This window comes from Theropithecus gelada, chromosome 1, assembly GCF_003255815.1.
Source record: "Theropithecus gelada isolate Dixy chromosome 1, Tgel_1.0, whole genome shotgun sequence".
NCBI classification, from domain to species: domain Eukaryota; kingdom Metazoa; phylum Chordata; class Mammalia; order Primates; family Cercopithecidae; genus Theropithecus; species Theropithecus gelada.
Window position 1 is genome coordinate 181,260,149 of NC_037668.1, and position 18,270 is coordinate 181,278,418.

Genomic DNA, 18,270 nt, shown 5'->3' on the forward strand with positions numbered 1-18,270 from the left:
TACAAATAAGGAAACCAAAGCACAAAGATATTTAGGCATTTGCTTAAGGAAGCCCAGCCAATAATCAGCAGAGCTGTCTCGGAGCCATTGTTTTTGGCCTGAATGGTACCTGTGCAAACTGTTGTTGAATGGTGCTCACCTAAATCTTGTGGCCACACTGTACCAGTAAGTGGGAACTATGCTGATGGTGAAATGGGGATTTAAGAGAGGGACCAGAACACAAAATGTACTCCCTTGAAGAGCCATGTGACTTGGTTTTACTTCTGATACTTGAAGTAAATGGAAAATGGCTACTAAATAAGTGACCCAACCAAATAATCATGACACAGGAGCAAACTTTCTTGCCTGAGAGAGTTGGAGCTGGTGCCAATGAGAGAAATGGGATAGTAATCTGAAGCTGAAGTGATTTTGAAGATCTCAAATCAAGACTGAGAGGTGGAAAAAGCCCTGGGGACATCTCTGGGGGAGGTGAATCATCTGAATTTCTCATTCTCTTTTTTAGAATTTGAAAAAGTCAGTTGACGACATTCACTGAATATCTTTTTCATGAAGTGCACTTTCTAAGTCCTCAAAGTCACTAATTGTGAATACAGAATAAGCACTGTCTTTATTTAATGTTTGCAAGATTGGGTTCTCTAGAAGAAAATTGTTCTGTCAATTCTGCACACTATCAAAGAATAGGAAAAGCAATTTGAAGAATGACAAAATCACCACTCCCAAATTCCATACTACTAAAGAATTCAAATCATTTAGGGGCAACTGCTGTTCTATGACCAGTTTTGCACAGCTGGTCCCAGCTTCCTGGGACTATTTCTGAGCCATAATATTAAAATGGAGCCCCTCCCTATGTTTTTGAATCCATATGGTTCTACCCAGGGCTCCTGTCCCTCCCTAACCTCTGACTTATCCAAGCAGGAAAGTGAGCATGCATATTTACATAAGCTACAAGGCTGTGCAAATAGACTGTTATCTGGTTAAAGGGCATTTTAGAAATGGCTGTTATTTCTTACCATTTTTAATGGGTTTTATACATCTAAAATCTTTACATATTTAAAAGTCCTTATCCCTATTCTTCTGATGTGCTTTCTACCAGTCTTTTTCCCTCTGTACAACACTAGGCTCTCTCAATTAACTCTTATGTCCTTTTTACCACTAAGTGTGTAGGTTTTAAAATAATGTATGTAAATTTTTCCTACTGTTCATAAAGTGCCAATTAGCTAAGAATTTCTATTATTTTCATTACAGGGTTAAAAATGGTTTCTGTTTCTTTGTTTTTTTGTTTTTTTGAGACAGGGTTTTGCTCTTGTCACCCAGACTAGAGTGCAATGACATGATCTCGGCTCACTGAAACCTCCACCTCCTGGGTTCAAGCGATTCACCTGCCTCAGCCTCCCAAGTAGCTGGGATTACAGGAGCCTGCCACCACGCCCAGCTAATTTTTGTATTTTTATAGAGACAGGGTTTCACTATGTTGGCCAGGCTAGTCTCGAACTCTTGACTTCAGGTGATCTGCCCACCTTGGCCTCCCAAAGTGCTGGGATTACAGGTGTGAGCCACTGAGCCTAGCAAAAAAAAAAAAAAAAAAAAAAGAATTTCTTTTTTGAAAAATGCATTTTGTGAATATATTTTTCTTTTATTTCCATGGGCTCCACCTTTGATAAGTTTTATAACTTTTTAGGTCACACTAGATTTTCTACTTAAGGTTGCTGAGATCGGTGAAAAACAGGCTCAATCATTGGCTAGAAATTGAATTTCAACAAGGGAAAAAAAGACACTTATTATTTAGCAGTTTGAAAAAGAATTATGTTCTGGCTTCCCATTATAATCTTTAAAAATGCAGTGTTAACTTGAAAACAAACAAATACACGAGAAAATGTTAAACATTAAATGCCAGTACTTCTTTAGTATGTTCTTAATGATAGTTCATAGTCAATTTTGACTTCTTATAAAGGTTTGGAACATCAGGAAGGTAAAGAAAACTGTGTTATTGCCAATAATCCACTTCAAATTATTGACTACATTTCCATATAACTGAATGTCACTATTTTTCTGTTTTATTTGTTCTTAGTTTTCAAATACCGTATGATTGGTGTTGACCTTTAGTTTGTAATGTTCTCTATGCAAGAGCCAAGACCAACTCACAGGTATTTATTTAGCTAACTTCATCACCAACGCTGCCAAAGAGGATCCAGGATGGAACCAATGTTGGATTGCAGATCCGTCCAAAGAAAGGATAATATTAAATATTGTACAGAAGTGACCTCATGTGTTTTCATAGCATCTATGTAAGTAGATAAAAGGACTATATATTCCCACTTTTTAGATAAGGAAACTGAAGGAATACAGAAACAAGTATGTTAAACATTTATTGAGCATCTACAGCAGGAGAGGCACGGTGCCAGGTGTTTCAGAATATCCTTATGCTATAGTTTGAGTGTGTCCCCCAGAATTTCTGTGTTGGAAATCTGGTCCCTGGTATGGTGGTCTGGGGAGATGGGGCCTTTAAGAGGTGATTAGGTGATTAATGCTGCTCTCTCCGGTCTGGGTTACTTCTTGCTAGAGTGGGTTCTTATTCTCTCAGGACTGGATTAGTTACTGCCAGAATGGGTTGTTATGCAGAGAGGCTGCCCCTCGTGTTTCACCTCTTTCACACGTGCCTGCTTTTCCACCATGTCATGATGCAGCGTGAGGCACTCATCAGAAACCAACCACATGCCGGTGCCAGGTTTTTGGATTTCCCAGTCCAGAATCGTAAGAAACAAATTACTTTTCTTTATAAATTACCCAGTCTCAAGTATTCCATTATAGCAACAGAAAACAGACGAAGACAACCTACAAATAAGCTAAAATCAATACTTTTCATGTGGCCAAAATGTAGTGGGTATGCAGACTGTGAAAAACACAATAACAAAGACACAGAATACAATGGAGGCATAGAGAGAGGATAACTTTTTGCTAACTAGAAGGTTCTGGAAGGGTTTTGTGGAGACAGAATCTGAGCCCAGCCTTAACAGGTGGTGAGTGTTGTACAAAGATGATGGGGTAGCACAGGAGATGGTATGAGCAAAGGCATGGAAAGGATACAGGATAGGAATTATTTAGTTATCATATAGGATTTGAGGGCAGGGCAGACTAGAAGGAAGAAAGAAGGTGTTCAGAGGGTTTGCAGATGTTCCTGAATACCAATTCTGACAGCCATGTATAGAGGAGAGTAGGGTAGCAGGGAGATCATCGGTAACTTCATCATTAAGGCTGCCAAAGAGGACTAGGATGGAACCAATGTAGGATTGGAGATCCATTAAAAAAAAAAAAGGATATTAAATATTGTACAGAAATGACTTCATGTGTTTTCACAGCATCCACCTTAGTAGATAAAAGCAGGGGTCCCCAAGCCTCGGGTAGTGGACTGGTACCAGTCAGTTGCCTCTCAGGAGCAGCAGGTGAGCAAGCATTACCACCTGAGCCCCACCTCCTGTCAGATCAACGGTGTTAGAGCCTCATAGGAGCATGAACCCTATTGTGAACTAGACATGCGAGGGATGTAGGTTGCACGCTCCTTATGAGAATCTAATGCCTGATGATCTGAGATGGAATGGTGTCTCTCCTGCCCTGTGGAAAAACTGTCTTCCATGAAAGTGGTCCCGGTGCCAAAAAAGTTGGGGACTGCTGGATAAAAGGACTACATTTTTCCCACTTTACAGGTAAGAAAACTGAAGGAATAAGGAAACAAGTATATTCAACATTTATTGAGCCAGTGCAATAGTTTAGGAGAGAGGTAATGGACGCTTGAACAGAGCAGAAGTGGGAATAGAAAGAAAGGTAATAATCTGAAAGATAGAAGAGGTAAAATCTATATAATTTGGTAACTGAATGCACACGGACCACGAAGGATAAAGATGAGTTGACAATGATTCCGATGCATTAATATGAATCACAAAACATCTTACGTTTGAGCTACCCCTGGGCCAGACGTTAGGACATTTCTATTAGGGAGGTGGAAATGTGGGTCTAATGATCAGGACAGATGTTGATTTGGAAATCAGCCACAGAGATATGTTGGCTGAATCATTATGAGAAGAAATCACCAAGGAATAATTAGAGTACAGAGAGAAAAAGGACAAAAAGAAAACCTTAAGGGAACACCTGTATTTTAATATAAAGTAGCAAGAGAGTGAAGGAAAATGGATCAGTCAGAGAAGAGGTAAGAGGTAAGAGGTTAAGAGGTAAGAGGTAAGGTGATAAAAATCAAGGAACAAACGTTTCCAGAAAGACAGCTGAATGCTGCTGAAGGGACAAGTAAGTAATTTACTGTGGTCACAGAGATCACATCCAAGCCCCTAAACTCCGCACCTACCTATTGAATGATCACACTAGAAAAACAATGTGGTTTTTCAAGAGGAACCAACATGTCATTTTACCAATAGTTAACCTGGGACTCAGTCATCAAAATTCATTGCAAGTTCCAATCTCCTTCATTAAACCTTCTTTGCAGCCCACACAGTTCTCCTTACATTGAGCTTTTTAGATAACTATTATTAATCATGTACGAGGACCCACGTGCTCCTTCATCCTTGTAGTACTGCGCGGTGGTTAAATGCCAGGGCTTCCCAATCAGAGGCTGGTTGGATTCTAATCCAGCAGTGTGACGAGCTTTTGTTAACCAATCTTTCTAAGCCTGTTTCCTCGTCTGCACAAGGGGTATGGTGGTACTTACTCTATCAGACTTGAGAAGAATGCATGAGATAATTGCGAGTAAAAACCTTAGAGCAATGCCTTCAAAAGCTCAATTCATTTTGCTGTTACTGTGTTTTGGAATTTCCCTGAGGGTAGACGACTACTCCAACACTATTCCCTAACGCATGCAGCAGCACTGACTTGGGGGCAGTGCGCCTCATTCAGCCAGCTCTCTGGGAAACAGCTTTCTGAGGAAGAGAGATAAACAGTTGACGGGTTTCCCGAGACTCAGCAGCCCACCGAGGCAGGGCTGACTGCAGGGCGCCGAGGAAAGGGGGAGGTGGGACCCCAGCAACCACCGGTGACCTCGGCGGACCACACGTCCCAGAGTGCAGCGCGCCCACTCTAGGTAGAAGTGAGCGACGCGGCTCCGAGTCGGCTTGCGAGAGAGCCGGGGAGGAAGCAGTGCACACTGGGACTGGTAGTCCTCAGGGGGCAACTCCGCGGGTCGGAGGCGGGTCGAAGCGAGAGATCCCTTCCCAGTCCCGCCTTTTGTCCACGTCTCACTTCTCCTGGCCAATGCCCTCTCCAGTCGCTGGAGACAGCCCCTCTCCGATGCGGTCTCCATTGGTCCTGAGGCTCCACGGCTTCGGTCCTACCCGGAAGTAACGTTGGGGAGGCGGTTTCCTAGACTACGACACCGGAAAGCTGGGGGAGGCGCTCCGGGATACTGAGGGCGGAGGGCGGTGGCAGCGCTGGCGCTGGGGACCGGCTCGGTGGCTTCGGGAAACAGTTCGGCGCCGGCGGCCGCCCGTGTTACTCCGCATCCCGCCCCGTCTCGGCACGGCTAGCAGCCCCCTGGCCACCGGCATCCGGCAATGTGTCTCACCGGCCGGGCGTAGCAGCTGCGCGTGCGCGGGACCGCGGGGCCATGAGCGAAGCCGGCGGCCGGGGCTGTGGGTCCCCGGTCCCCCAGCGAGCGCCATGGAGCCTAGTGGCGGCGACGGCCGCGATCTGCCTGGTGTCGGCCACATCCGTGTGGACGGTGGGGGCCGAGCCCATGAGTAGGGAGGAGAAACAGAAGCTTGGGTAAGGGTGCTGGCAGCCTGGGGTGGGTTTCTCGGTGAGGCTGACCACGGGAGGGGTGCCTGTCATTGCGACCCGGTCGCGTATAGTGGCCTCTCCTGTCGCGATTGGAACGGCTGTTGCCGCGCGAGAACCCTAATGGGGTGGACAGGGTCCGGGGAAGTGGGAGCCGCCGCTCGCGACCTGACCTCGGGGGGAGCTGACGGGTTGTCGCCCTGGCCGCCAGTGACATGTGCAGGCTCCTTGAAGGCAGGCGCGGTGTGTCAACGCGGCTGCCATGTCAGTGGCCCGAGAAGGGGGCTACAGCCCGCATCGCTGCGCGCTGGAGTCCTGCGGTTGGTTGCCTGTCGACCGAGGCATGGTTAGCTTTCTCGCTCAAGGGAGCTTCCAGCTGAGAAAATGTTGCTGATCTCACAGTAGTTAAGGAAATGATGTTTACACCTGTTACGGAAAAGGGGGCGTTCATTGGAACTTGAACTTTACACGTTTTACTATTTCCTTGCAGTGTTTTCTTGCACTGTATTTTCATAATAGAATAGAATGGGGGGAAATTATTCAAAAGTCTCAAGTATACCTATTCAGTAGTTTTTATCCGTCTTGGAAGTGTCGTAAAATTATCAATTCTATTTACACCATTTAATTCAGAGTCAGTAATACATACACGAGGTCCTACACATGAATAAGAAAAAAGCGAAGAACCAGTAGGAAATGGGCAAAAGGCATGAACGGTTAAGCCAGAAGAGGAAATGGAAGTGGTAAACATGAAAAGTTACTCAACCTCCATAAATGTAAGAGATGCAGATTAAAACAAGGAGCTAGCTGGGTTTTGCCCATCTGATTAGTAAATATAATACAAAACACGGGAATACAGTTCTGGCTAGTTCAGGAGTGAAAAAGGCTTAGTGAGAGTGTACATTGCTGTTAACTTATTGGTAGTCTCTCCTAAAATTTGCATTGTGCACACTCTGATTCATCAGTTCTGTTTCTGAGAATCTACCCTAAGAAAATAAAAGCACTCTTAATGCAGAGATAGATCCAGCCTGGGCAAGAAGAGCGAAACTCCGTCTCAGAAAAAAAAAAAAAAAAGAAGTGCAGTTTGAAAGAACAACTGTTCCTTGGAGGAAATGGTTGAATAGGGTACGTTCATATTATGGAATAATATTGAGACATTAAGAAGAAGGAAGTATGTCACTGGAAGCCTATCCAGAATATATTTCCAAGACAAAAAAAAAAAATGGAAGTTGTAGAATAATATGTATAGTACCATCCCACGTTTTTTTAAAAAAGAAAAAAAAAATAGCTCAGAAAAAAGTGGAACGAAGGAGGGTGGTGGAACCATCAGGTCTTACTTTATGTACGTCATTTAAATCATTGCAAAGGGTCTTGTGTTCGTTTCTAAATAGCAATAAAGATCACTTGATGGAAAAAAGTTGAAGTATCAACCATCAAAATAAAATTACCTGTAAACTCTAATAAGTATCTTACATTTTCTCTCATTATGAATTTAATTATCATTGATAACTTTTACCAAATACCTCACTGTGTGAGCACTTTACATATGTTATCTCTGTACTCCTTCCTAATTCCCAATGAATGTGATCCACATTTTGCAAATGAGGAAGTTGAGACCCAAGGTTGACTTGTTCAGCCGCAGAGCTACTAATTGGTAGTGCCAGTATTCAAACCCAGGCTTCTCTGTTCCCAGAGCCAGGCTCTCTCCAGTGTGTTGCACATTCGTTAGACTTGGAAGAGAAGTATCAAGTCTGCTAAGAACCACAAGAATCTTATTTGACCATCACCATCCTTTCTCCATTTTTTATTAAAAACTTATTTGTAAAAGAGTCATTGGATAAATCATTTTTGACCAAAATTAGTTTTTAACTGGAAAAGTTCAACCAAATTGACTTGAAATTTCAGCTCAAATTTTGAGATCATTTATGAAAGTGAAATTACAATTATTTAGGCTTGTTAGATTGCTCTACCCTTGAATAAGGGTAGAGTAAGAATCTAGAGCTATACATGGCAAATACACAATTATATGACTGCTTTCTCCTCTGGGAATTTTCAGAAAACTGAACTTTGATTCATTAGGTTTACCTTTGCATTTTTTTAAAGCCCAAATAATGATTCATGATGAACAGCAGAAAATGCCCCACCCCTTTCCCTGCACGCCCCCCCCCCCAACAAACCACACAGATGGTAAAAGACTGGAATTGTCATGAATAGTAAGCAGTTGCTCAATAACTTATACTTTGTGGAATTACTTAACTGGTTATATGTAGTCTTACCCTTCATGGAATAAGCTTTTTGGTTTTGTTTTTAAAATTTTACAACAGGATATTTTGTTAATGTTGTGTTTTCATTAAAAAGTGAAGTAGAAAACAATCCAGTTTCTATAGCACGTGGGCAGGAGATGCAACTTTAGAAAAAGACAACTTGGCCTGGCGCCGTGGCTCAGGCCTGTAATCCCAGCACTTTGGGAGGCTGAGGTGGGTGAATCACCTGAGGTCAGGAGTTCAAGACCAGCCTGACCAACATGGAGAACCCCCTTCTCTACTAAAAATACAAAATTAGCTAGGCGTGGTGGCGCATGCCTGTAATCCCAGCTACTCGGGAGACTGAGGCAGGAAGAATGGCTTGAACCCGGAGGTGAAGGTTGCAGTGAGCTGAGATCGTGCCATTGCACTCCAGCCCAGGCAACAAGAGCAAAACTCCATCTCAAAAAAAAAAAAAAAAAAAGAAAAAGCCAACTTACAGAAATTAAGAGTGATGTAATTTTTGAACTGGGTCTGATTTCCAATACATTTTAATCCAGTTTTCGAATGGATAAAACCTTATGGAAACTTTTTTTTCTGTTCAATATAGTAATCATTATACCATTCTGTATTTAACTTCGTTAGGCTTCTATGTGTAAGTCAGAGCAACGATATTAAATAGCTCCACTTTGAAATATGTGTTCTGAAATTGGCTCATCATATGCTGCATAAATGTAAGGATTGGAAAATAGTGTGTTTTGCTTGTATGCAATCGTGATTTACTCATAATCTTGAAAATTGAATGCTTGTAAAGTTGAGTTAGCAAGTTAAAGCTTATGTCATTTGTAATACACATGTCTAGGCACTATCATTGCCAGTTATAGGAATTTCTACTTCTTGGTGGTAATCTTATATTCCATTTCAGGGAGGAAAAAAAAAGAACTTCCATCTTCCATTCATTGATATGAGTTCCTGAAAGGGATATTTTAAGCTCTTTTTTTTTCCTGCTTAGGACAGGATAAGAGTTCAGAGCTGTAAACCACAAATATAAAAATTATGTGTATATATAAATATATATATATATAAAAACTTATAAAGAATAAGTGCTTTAGCAAAGTGGTGGTAAGGTCTTTTTTAAAATAATGAAGTGTTTTTAAATGGTTATTATTCATAAAAAGTTGTCAGGACTTAATTTGTTTACTTCACAAGTTTGAGTGTACTTGATTTTGCTGGTCGCCATAGTCAGGATCTGAAACTGAAGTCTTTTCTGTTTGCTAGCTCTATTATTACCAGTATTTCATCATCTGTGACTATAGTTTTAAAAATGACAATTGCAGTATAACAGGAGGCAAATAAAAATATAGTCAGCAATTTCTTTAACACTTTTTTCAATTCTTGCTATCAGTGACTGGAACTTTGGTAAAAGAAAAGTTAATAGGCTGGGCATGGTGACTCACACCTGTAATCCCAGCACTTTGGGAGGCTGAGGCGGGTGGATCACCTGAGGTCAGGAGTTCAAGACCAGCCTGGCCAACATGGTAAAACCCTGTCTCTACTGAAAATGCAAAAATTAGCCAGGCATGGTGGTGGATGCCTGTAATCGCAGGTACTCGGGAGACTGAGGCAGGAAATCGCTTGAACCTGGGAGGTGGAGGTTGCAGTGAGCTGAGATCGTGCCACTGCACTCTAGCCTGGGTGACAGAGTGAGACCCTGTCTCAAAAAAACAAAAAAGGAAAAGTTAATAAAAGATTGTTAAGCTGTTTTTCCTTTGCTAATTATTTGACCTTGTCTAGTCATACCATTAACTTGTACTTTTTCCTATAGTCCTCAAGTCCCTGAACTTGAGAGTGCTTAATTGAAAGGCTACTTCCTCAGTCGCAACCTTACAGGTTTTGATTTAGTAAAATTCTGGTGTAGTGATCAGACATCTCCATTTTAAACAACCGTTTTGGAGATTTTGTGAAACAGAATTCACCAAAACACACAAATCTCTTTTTGAGCATTAGTTTTCTCATTTTTGAAGTGAATACTATTTATTTGATTTTTGACAGTTTTTTAGAGTACAGCACATCATAAAAAGCATCTTTTGAAAATGTGACGAGCATATTAATAAATATGTACTTAAACTAGGCATTAGTGGTTTTATTCAATGTAAGTCAAAGGCAGAGGCTTCATAAAGTGTTGTTATTTCATGTCACTACATACCCGCGTACCTCTCTCTTAGTAGAACATATAGGTGAAGCAATAAATGCAATAATAATGGTTCTTTTTAAGGGCTCTCCAGCAAAATCCCCCCCTTCAAGACAGATATGTTAAATAATTGTGTTAAGAGGTCATTGTTTTTCTGTATCAGATTTCCTTCTCTGATCATGGCATCTGTCATTCATTAGTTTTCTTAAGAAAAATTACAAGATGAATTGTACATAAATTACTAGTAATCATTAAAGTTTGGCTCTGTGTGGTGAGTTCATGAAAGCTTGTCTGCTAACTGTTATAGTTTCTGACCCTGTTTATGTCCCTTTCTACCTAAATTTTTCTTTTGTTTTTATTGGTATGTGTTTTTATGAGGAAGAATTAACTTTTTGAAAGATAATAAATAGAATATACTTACCTTTTTTTTTTTTTTCCATTTCTGCTTTTAAAATTAGGAATCAAGTACTGGAAATGTTTGATCATGCTTATGGTAACTATATGGTAAGTAGGAAGCTTATCTTTACCTACCATTTATGTGAGTTGATTATTATGTGAGCATAGTCAACTGGGAATTTTGAAGCCTACAATACAATTACATTTTTTGGAAGGAAATTTTTAAAAAACAGGACAAAAATAGTCTTTCTGGTAGTGGTTTTTAGGGAACCAGTTTATTGAACAGATAAGAATAAATTGAAATTAGATTATGAAACTTTGTTATTTAAACAGCTTCCTTGGGTGCCTTCAACAGTGTTCATTGGGTGCTTTATGTAGCTAGATAGTGTGGATATATACATGAAGAAGATGTTATCACTGGTCTTAAGGGAAATTATTCTCTTAATTAAAAAAAAGTTTACAATATTTATACACTGAAGAAAACCATTGCTTGAAAGAGAAACTATTACTTAGCCTCTGTCCTAATTGTATCCTCATGGACTCTGCATTGAATATATTTTGCTTTCTAGTTTCCTGATTCATATTATTTAAAACTGTTTTAGGGCTCACTTAAGATTAAATAGCAGTTTCAGTTTTACAAGATGAAAAGTTCTGGAGATCTGTTGCACAATAGTGTAGATAAAATAGCTAGCAAATTTTGGAATTCAAAAAATTTTTTGCATATAAATTGTAATTTGAAAAGAGTTTAATCATGTTTTCCTGACAAATATCCCTTATAAACTTGTTTTTACATTTTAAAATATGTCAGCAGATTTTCTTCTATGATTATAGCCTATAAAATGTAGTTGGGAAAGTTTGGCAGAGGACTAACTTTAGTTCTGCTTAAAATATTTTTCAACTGATTCTGTGAATCCATTTTTTATCATATATTAACCAAGTATCTTCATACACCAACATCATTGTTATCTATGAACATCTGAATATATGTAGTTTATGCATTTTTAGTTTTAAAACATGTTTTATATTTGACAATCCTCGTTCTCTTTTATATTGTAAATTTGGAGAGAGCACATTTTGAGTTCTTAATAAATGGTTTTTGTTTTTTTTTTTTGAGACGGAGTCTCGCTCTGTCGCCCAGGCTGGAGTGCAGTGGCCGGATCTCAGCTCACTGCAAGCTCCGCCTCCCGGGTTTACGCCATTCTCCTGCCTCAGCCTCCCGAGTAGCTGGGACTACAGGCGCCCGCCACCTCGCCCGGCTAGTTTTTTGTATTTTTTTTTTAGTAGAGACGGGGTTTCACCGTGTTAGCCAGGATGGTCTCGATCTCCTGACCTCGTGATCCACCCATCTCGGCCTCCCAAAGTGCTGGTTTTAGAATATGATTTTTTTGGATATATTTCAACATTAAAAACACAGTTTCAAATTTATTTCTCAAGACCTCAGTCATTCCCTTAATGTTCTTTATTTATTATTATTATTTTTTTGAGATGGAGTCTCGCTCTGTCACCCAGGCTGAGGAGTATGGTGGCACTATCTCAGCTCACTGCAGCCACCACCTCCCAGGTTCAAGTGATTCTCCTGCCTCAGCCTCCTTAGTAGCTGGGATTACAGGTGTGTGCCACCATGTCTGGCTAATTTTTGTATTTTTGGTAGAGATGGGGTTTCACCATGTTGGTCAGGCTGGTCTCGAACTTTTTACTTCAAGTAATCTGCCTACCTCGACCTCCCAAAGTGTTGGGATTACAGGCGTGAGCCATTACACCCATTCTCTTTAATTTTTTTTTGTCACCCACATGTCAACCCTTATTTCTTTCAAAATCATTTATCCCTGGTTAACTCAGTTTGGGCAAAGCATAATTTAACAAATGTAGGCTAATGATTTTGAGATGTCCAAGTGGATTCATGCTATACTCTCAGACCTTAGCCGTCTCATAAATGCACACTCATGAATACAGTTCCAAAGCTTAATAAAATAACATATAGCTGGATAAGTTCAATTTGTCACAGTGAATAGGGTCATCTCTTTGTAAAGCATGGTATCTTTAATATCTTGTTCTTTTTAGGTAGAACAGTTATATCAATGGCAGAAAGTTATATCAGTACATTTTTTCTAACTATAGAATACACTTAGTAGGTTTGTGACAGTGCAGGTACTGAGGGCAGCTTTCAGAGGACTTTCTGGCCTGTGCCTGTTAGGACCTAACTGAATAACTTTCTGCACAATTAACTACTTGCAAGATCTAAGAGACAGGGATTTCAGCTTCAAAGACTGGGAATTCCTGAAAGTAACATTCTCTTCTATATTTCCAGTGGACCATACCTGTCCACTATAATATGTATTTTAAAATGTTTAATTATTTTACAATTTGAGTGACTCTTGCTGTGTACTTGTTCTATATTCAGTCTGTGTGAGGTCTGTAACCCAATATTTAATCTAGAATTTACACTTCCTCTTTTCAAGTTCTCAACTAACATGACATAGTTCTAAAATATTAAAGAGAATACAGTTGCCTTGTATTTGTTATTTGAAGTCAGTTGGAAATTTTTTTCCAGTCCCTATACTCAGAAACACTTTTAGCTTTCTGTAGGGTGAAAGTGTATAGGTTTTGGAGTTAGAAGGGCTTGAGTTCGAATCCTGTCTCAGCTATTTACAGGTTGGACCCTAAACAGGTTATTTAACCCATCTGAGCAGTGTCTGTCTATGTAAAATGAGAATAATTGCAAAGAGTTATTGTAGACTATAGATATTTTTTTAAAGAACAGGAACCAATTTCTTTAATTTTTGATAAATTCACCTTTTTAATATGTCTTGTGCCTGGTACATAAATGCTTAGTAAATTTTTTTGAAAGAACTGAATTGAATTCTTGTGAAGATGAAGTAAAATAATGTGGTTTTTTTTTTTTTTTTTTTTTTTGGCATTTGATCATTGTGATATATCTTTGTGTTTTAAATTCAAAGAAATAATAAACTTAATTAAAAATACAAGTTTAAGGTGAATTTCAGGGTCTGTAAATCTATTTACTTTTTTATAGTCAGTTGCCTACTATCCTAAAATGTAAAATGCCTGGTACATGGCAGGCTTTTAAAAATTTTGAAAGTTTTTCCTCATTTCTCACTAGTTCTTTCTAATATTACTCTCCAGTCTGGTCTACAGTAGAACAATTCCTTTAACCTTCTTGCTTCCCAGGAAAGCAGTGGTGTTTTCCAAAGACAAGCAATATATAGTATTATTAAGAGCAAGAACTCTGGACATGGAACAGGACATCCTGAGATGGCTCTGCCACCTCTCATCTGGATTACAATGGGAAAGTTACCTAGTCTTCCTGAGCCTGTTTCTTCATCTCTACAAAATGAAGACAGTGGTTTGCCTGCCTCACAATATTGTTAGAAGGATTAAGCAAGTTAATATAATGAAAGTGCTTAGAACTAGTGTCTGGCAAATAGGAAGCATGATGTAAGAATTTACTACTGCTACTGATAACGACTACTACTATTATTATTATTTATTTCCTGCCTAAATTGAAATTGCCCTGCTAAAATCCACTTAGCCTGTAACTCAGAACTCATTCTCCAGATAGTACATAGAACTTGCTTAAAGCACGTACGTTCTTTCCTGTTCTTGGCATGTACCCTTTGAACTTACTTTTTCTATTAATGCAATAGAAGTTTCTATTAATGCTATTTCTTAATAAAAATGTCCTGCTAGCTTTAGGTAGATTACTACATCTCTGCCATCTCTAGACTGAAATCTAGGGATTTTTGGATTTTTATCACTTACTGGCATAACTATTAGTAGTATAACGACTACATTTGACAAATCTCTAGCCCCAGTCAGGCTGCAGTTTACCCACAGTGAATTGTACAGATGGCTTTCTCTTTTCCCGAATAACATGAATTTGATGTTTACCTTAGCAGTTCTTGTGTGACCTTATTTAACCTCAGGCCACAGTCACTTGAGGGCTTCTATTAGCATGTTTTGAGTATTTGTGTTCAGTTTAGTTTACAGATTAATTTAGATGACAAAATGACACGTATTTGGGCCATCCAAATGTAGAACCTTTTTGGAGCTCCCAGTGTTTTTCCCGTCTATGTTAGACAACTCAAACTGTTATAAGCAAAAACTATATTCTGGTAAGAGCTCTAAACGTTAAAAATAAGCTTGGAAAGAGTTGGTAAGCACAATTTCCTTTAGTAGAATCATACCTCATAACCACTATTAAACTTGATTTTGTGAAAGCAACAATAGAATAGTCTTTATTAATCAAACCAAGGAAACTTTTAAAATGAACTTCCTGTGTATTTCTAGATTTATGTACTTTGTTTTGGAGTGCCTCTCCCCTACTCCCCAATGTATTAAAAAAATTTTATTGTCGTAAAATATACATAATATGAAATTTACCATTTTAACCATTTAAGTTTACAGTTTTGTGGCATTAAGTGTATTCACACTGTTGTGCATCCATCTCCAGAAATTTTTTCATCCTCCCCGTCTGAAACTCTGTACTCAGTGTTTCTCTTTAATGGTTCAGTCATCAAAAACAGTAATTCTGTAAACAAAGTATTTTAGGCATGGTACTAATGGTAGTAAGGGAGCTGTAAATTTATATTTACCTCTTTTTGTGTAGACTATTATGGGACTATCATCTCATTGTTCCTTGGCCTTTGCTTTCAGAACATCCTAAAACCCTACCAAAATTACACAAGAAATTCTATAGTATCCTCTCAAAACATTTTGTAATCATGCTGATACTCTGCATAGAATTTTCGGTAGAACCAGATTGTTCCGCTAATTCATCTTTTTTAGGTATAATTTACAGACAATAAAATTTCAAATTAAGTGCACAATTCTGTTTTGACAATTGTATACAATCGTTTAACCACCATCACAATCATGATACAGAACATTTTCATCACCCCAAAAATTTAACTCAAAGTTATTTGCAATAAATTCCTTCTCCCCACCTCTGACCCCTAGCAACCTTGATTTGTGTTTTGTCACTATAGCTTTCTCTTTCCTAGGATTTCATATAAATGGCATCATACAATACATAGTCTTTTGATTTACTTTTTCATTTAGTGTGATGCTTTTGAGATTTATTCATGTTGTTGGAGATATATTGTAATTCCTATTTATTGCTCAGTAGTGTTAGTTGATTTGGTAGAACACAATGTTGGAGATCTGTTGTAATTCCTATTTATTGCCCAGTAGTATTAGTTGATTTGATAGAACACAATTTCTTTATCTATTCACCGTTTGATGAGTATTTGACTTATTTTTGGTCTTTGGCTGTTACTGTATTAATAAAGCTGCTGTCAACCTGTGAGTGCAAGTTTTTATTTGGGCATACATTTTCATATATTTCCCACCTAGAGATAGGATTACTAGGTCATATGGCAAGTGTAAGTTTAACTTAATAAGAAATGCCAGTCTTTTCTAAAATGGCTATAATATTTTGCATTTCCCACCAGCAGTGTATGAGTTTTAATTATTCTGTGTCCTTCCACTTGGTATTTCCAGTCTTACTAATTTCAGCCATTTTGTTGGGTGTATAGTGGTAGTTCATTGTGATTTTAATTTGATTTTTCCTGGTGATTAATGATGTTGAAAATTTTCCCATGTGCTTATTTGCTATTCATATATATATATATATATATATATATATGAAGAATCTGTTTAGATCTTGTGTCCACTTTAAAATCAGGTCATTTGTTCTGTTATTACTGAGTTATAAAAGTTAATATGTTCTGGATATTAGTCACTTAGCAAATATATGCTTTAGATATATTTTCTCCTAGTCTGTGCTTTACATTCTAATTTTCTAAACAGGAACTTTTGAAACAAATATTTTAAATTATGATCAAGTCCAGTTTATTATTTTTCTTTTATGATTCATGCCTTTTATAGCCTACCTAAAAAATATTTGCCTAGCCCAAGGTCACAAATTTTTTTCTTGTTTTTTTTTTTTTTTTTCCCCAGATGTTCTATAATTTTAGCTTGTTCATTAGATCTATAACCGATTTTGAGTTAATTTTTGTATATGATGTGAGGTAAAGGTGGATTTATATATATATTTTTAATGTGGCTATCTAGTTATTCCAGCACCATTTGTTGAAAAGAATAGCCTTTCCCTACTGAATTATTTTGACATATGTGTAAAAAAATTGGTGTATCATACATACATGGGTGTGTTTCTAGACTGTGTATTTTGTTTTGTTGATCTGTCTACCCTTATACAAATATCACATTGTCCTGATTATTGTAGTTTTATAGTGGGTCCTGAACTCAGGCAGTTTAAGTCTTTCAGCTTTGTTGTTCTTTTTTAAAATTGCTGAAGTTACCAGATCTAGGAGCAAAGAGTCAATTTTTGATGCTGCTTTGACTTGAGTGTTTTAGAGCAGAAGTCTGTTACCTCAAAGCCCTAGTAAATTTAGAGTCTGATATGGAGGGTCTATTATGATTTGTTTTATTTTATTTTATTTTTGCCCTTTGCTTTCAGCTAGGCACATGTTCTACTTGATTTATATAGGACTCTTTTATCATCTGAGTTTTATTTCTGAGTAATAATTATTAAATGTTTCTCATGGCTCTGAGTCATACCAATATGAATTACTTGTCCCTCAACAATAAACTGTGAAGAGAGAGGAGGTATTACCGTGCCTCAAAAAGCCAGGACGTTTGAAGCTCGATAAGGCTGTTAATTTGACACGTATGCATTGCTCTGAATTTGTGCAAACTGTCTGTAGTTTGCTTTGTGGTTAACCCAAAGAAAAAGGTGTGGTTGTATTTTTATTCTTAATCTTGAAACGAAGAGACAAAGTATTTTTACACCTGATTTGAAACTCCCTTATTTGATTATTCTGGGTTGCAGTTGCTATTAATATTTTTATTATCTAGATTAATTTCAGGAATTGAACTTCATATTTAATTTAGAGTTTGAATTTATATTAATTTCAGACAGTGTGTGTGTGTCTGTTACAAAACACTAAAAAACAGCAGTATGAAGTTTTCTACGCAGTGTTTAAAATAGTAAGGAACTATTTACAACCTAATTAACATTTGAATGATGTTTTACAAAGATTCTTTCAAAATGCATTAGGAACTTTAAAACATTTTTGTATTTCTTCTAACTGTTGTTTATATGTGTTAAATATAAAACTATAAAGCAATAAAAAGGTACATTCTGGGAAATCAGTTCTGTTGGAATTGACACATAAAAGAGTAGTCAGGAGTCTGACACATGAAAAGACACATGTAAAAGTAATTGGGAGTTGGGCATGGTGGCTCACGTCTGTAATCCCAACACTTTGGGAGGCCGAGGCAGGTGGATCACCTGAGGTCAGGAGTTCAAAACCAGCCTGGCCAACATGGTGAAGCCCCATCTCTTCAAAAAGACAAAATTAGCCGGGTGTGGTGGCACACACCTGTAATCCCAGCTACTCTTGAGGCTGAGGCAAGAGAATTGTTGAACCCAGGAGGCAGAGGTTGCAGTGAGCTGAGATTGTACCACCACGCTCCAGCCTGGGTGAAAGAGTGAGACTCCGTTTCCAAAAAAAAAAAGTAATTAGGAATTTATGCTGAGAAATTATATATAATGTTAAAATTATATGGTATTGAACTCAGAATTTAGTAGCTGTATGTAGATTCTGATGATATCAAAACGTGTTGCCT

At 38.3% G+C, this 18,270-nt stretch overlaps 1 protein-coding gene across 2 annotated transcripts in view; it reads left to right on the forward strand.

Moving 5' to 3' along the window:
• Positions 1–5,344: 5,344 nt before the first annotated feature.
• The window catches only part of EDEM3 (ER degradation enhancing alpha-mannosidase like protein 3), a 69,600-nt gene continuing 56,674 nt past the window's right edge, over positions 5,345–18,270 (forward strand). For both annotated transcript variants that reach the window (XM_025405412.1, XM_025405420.1), the window contains exons 1-2: positions 5,345–5,763; positions 10,665–10,710. In XM_025405412.1, the coding sequence (XP_025261197.1) occupies positions 5,606–5,763; positions 10,665–10,710 (204 nt within the window). In that variant the 5' untranslated portion in view covers positions 5,345–5,605. The remainder of the gene's footprint in view (positions 5,764–10,664; positions 10,711–18,270) is intronic.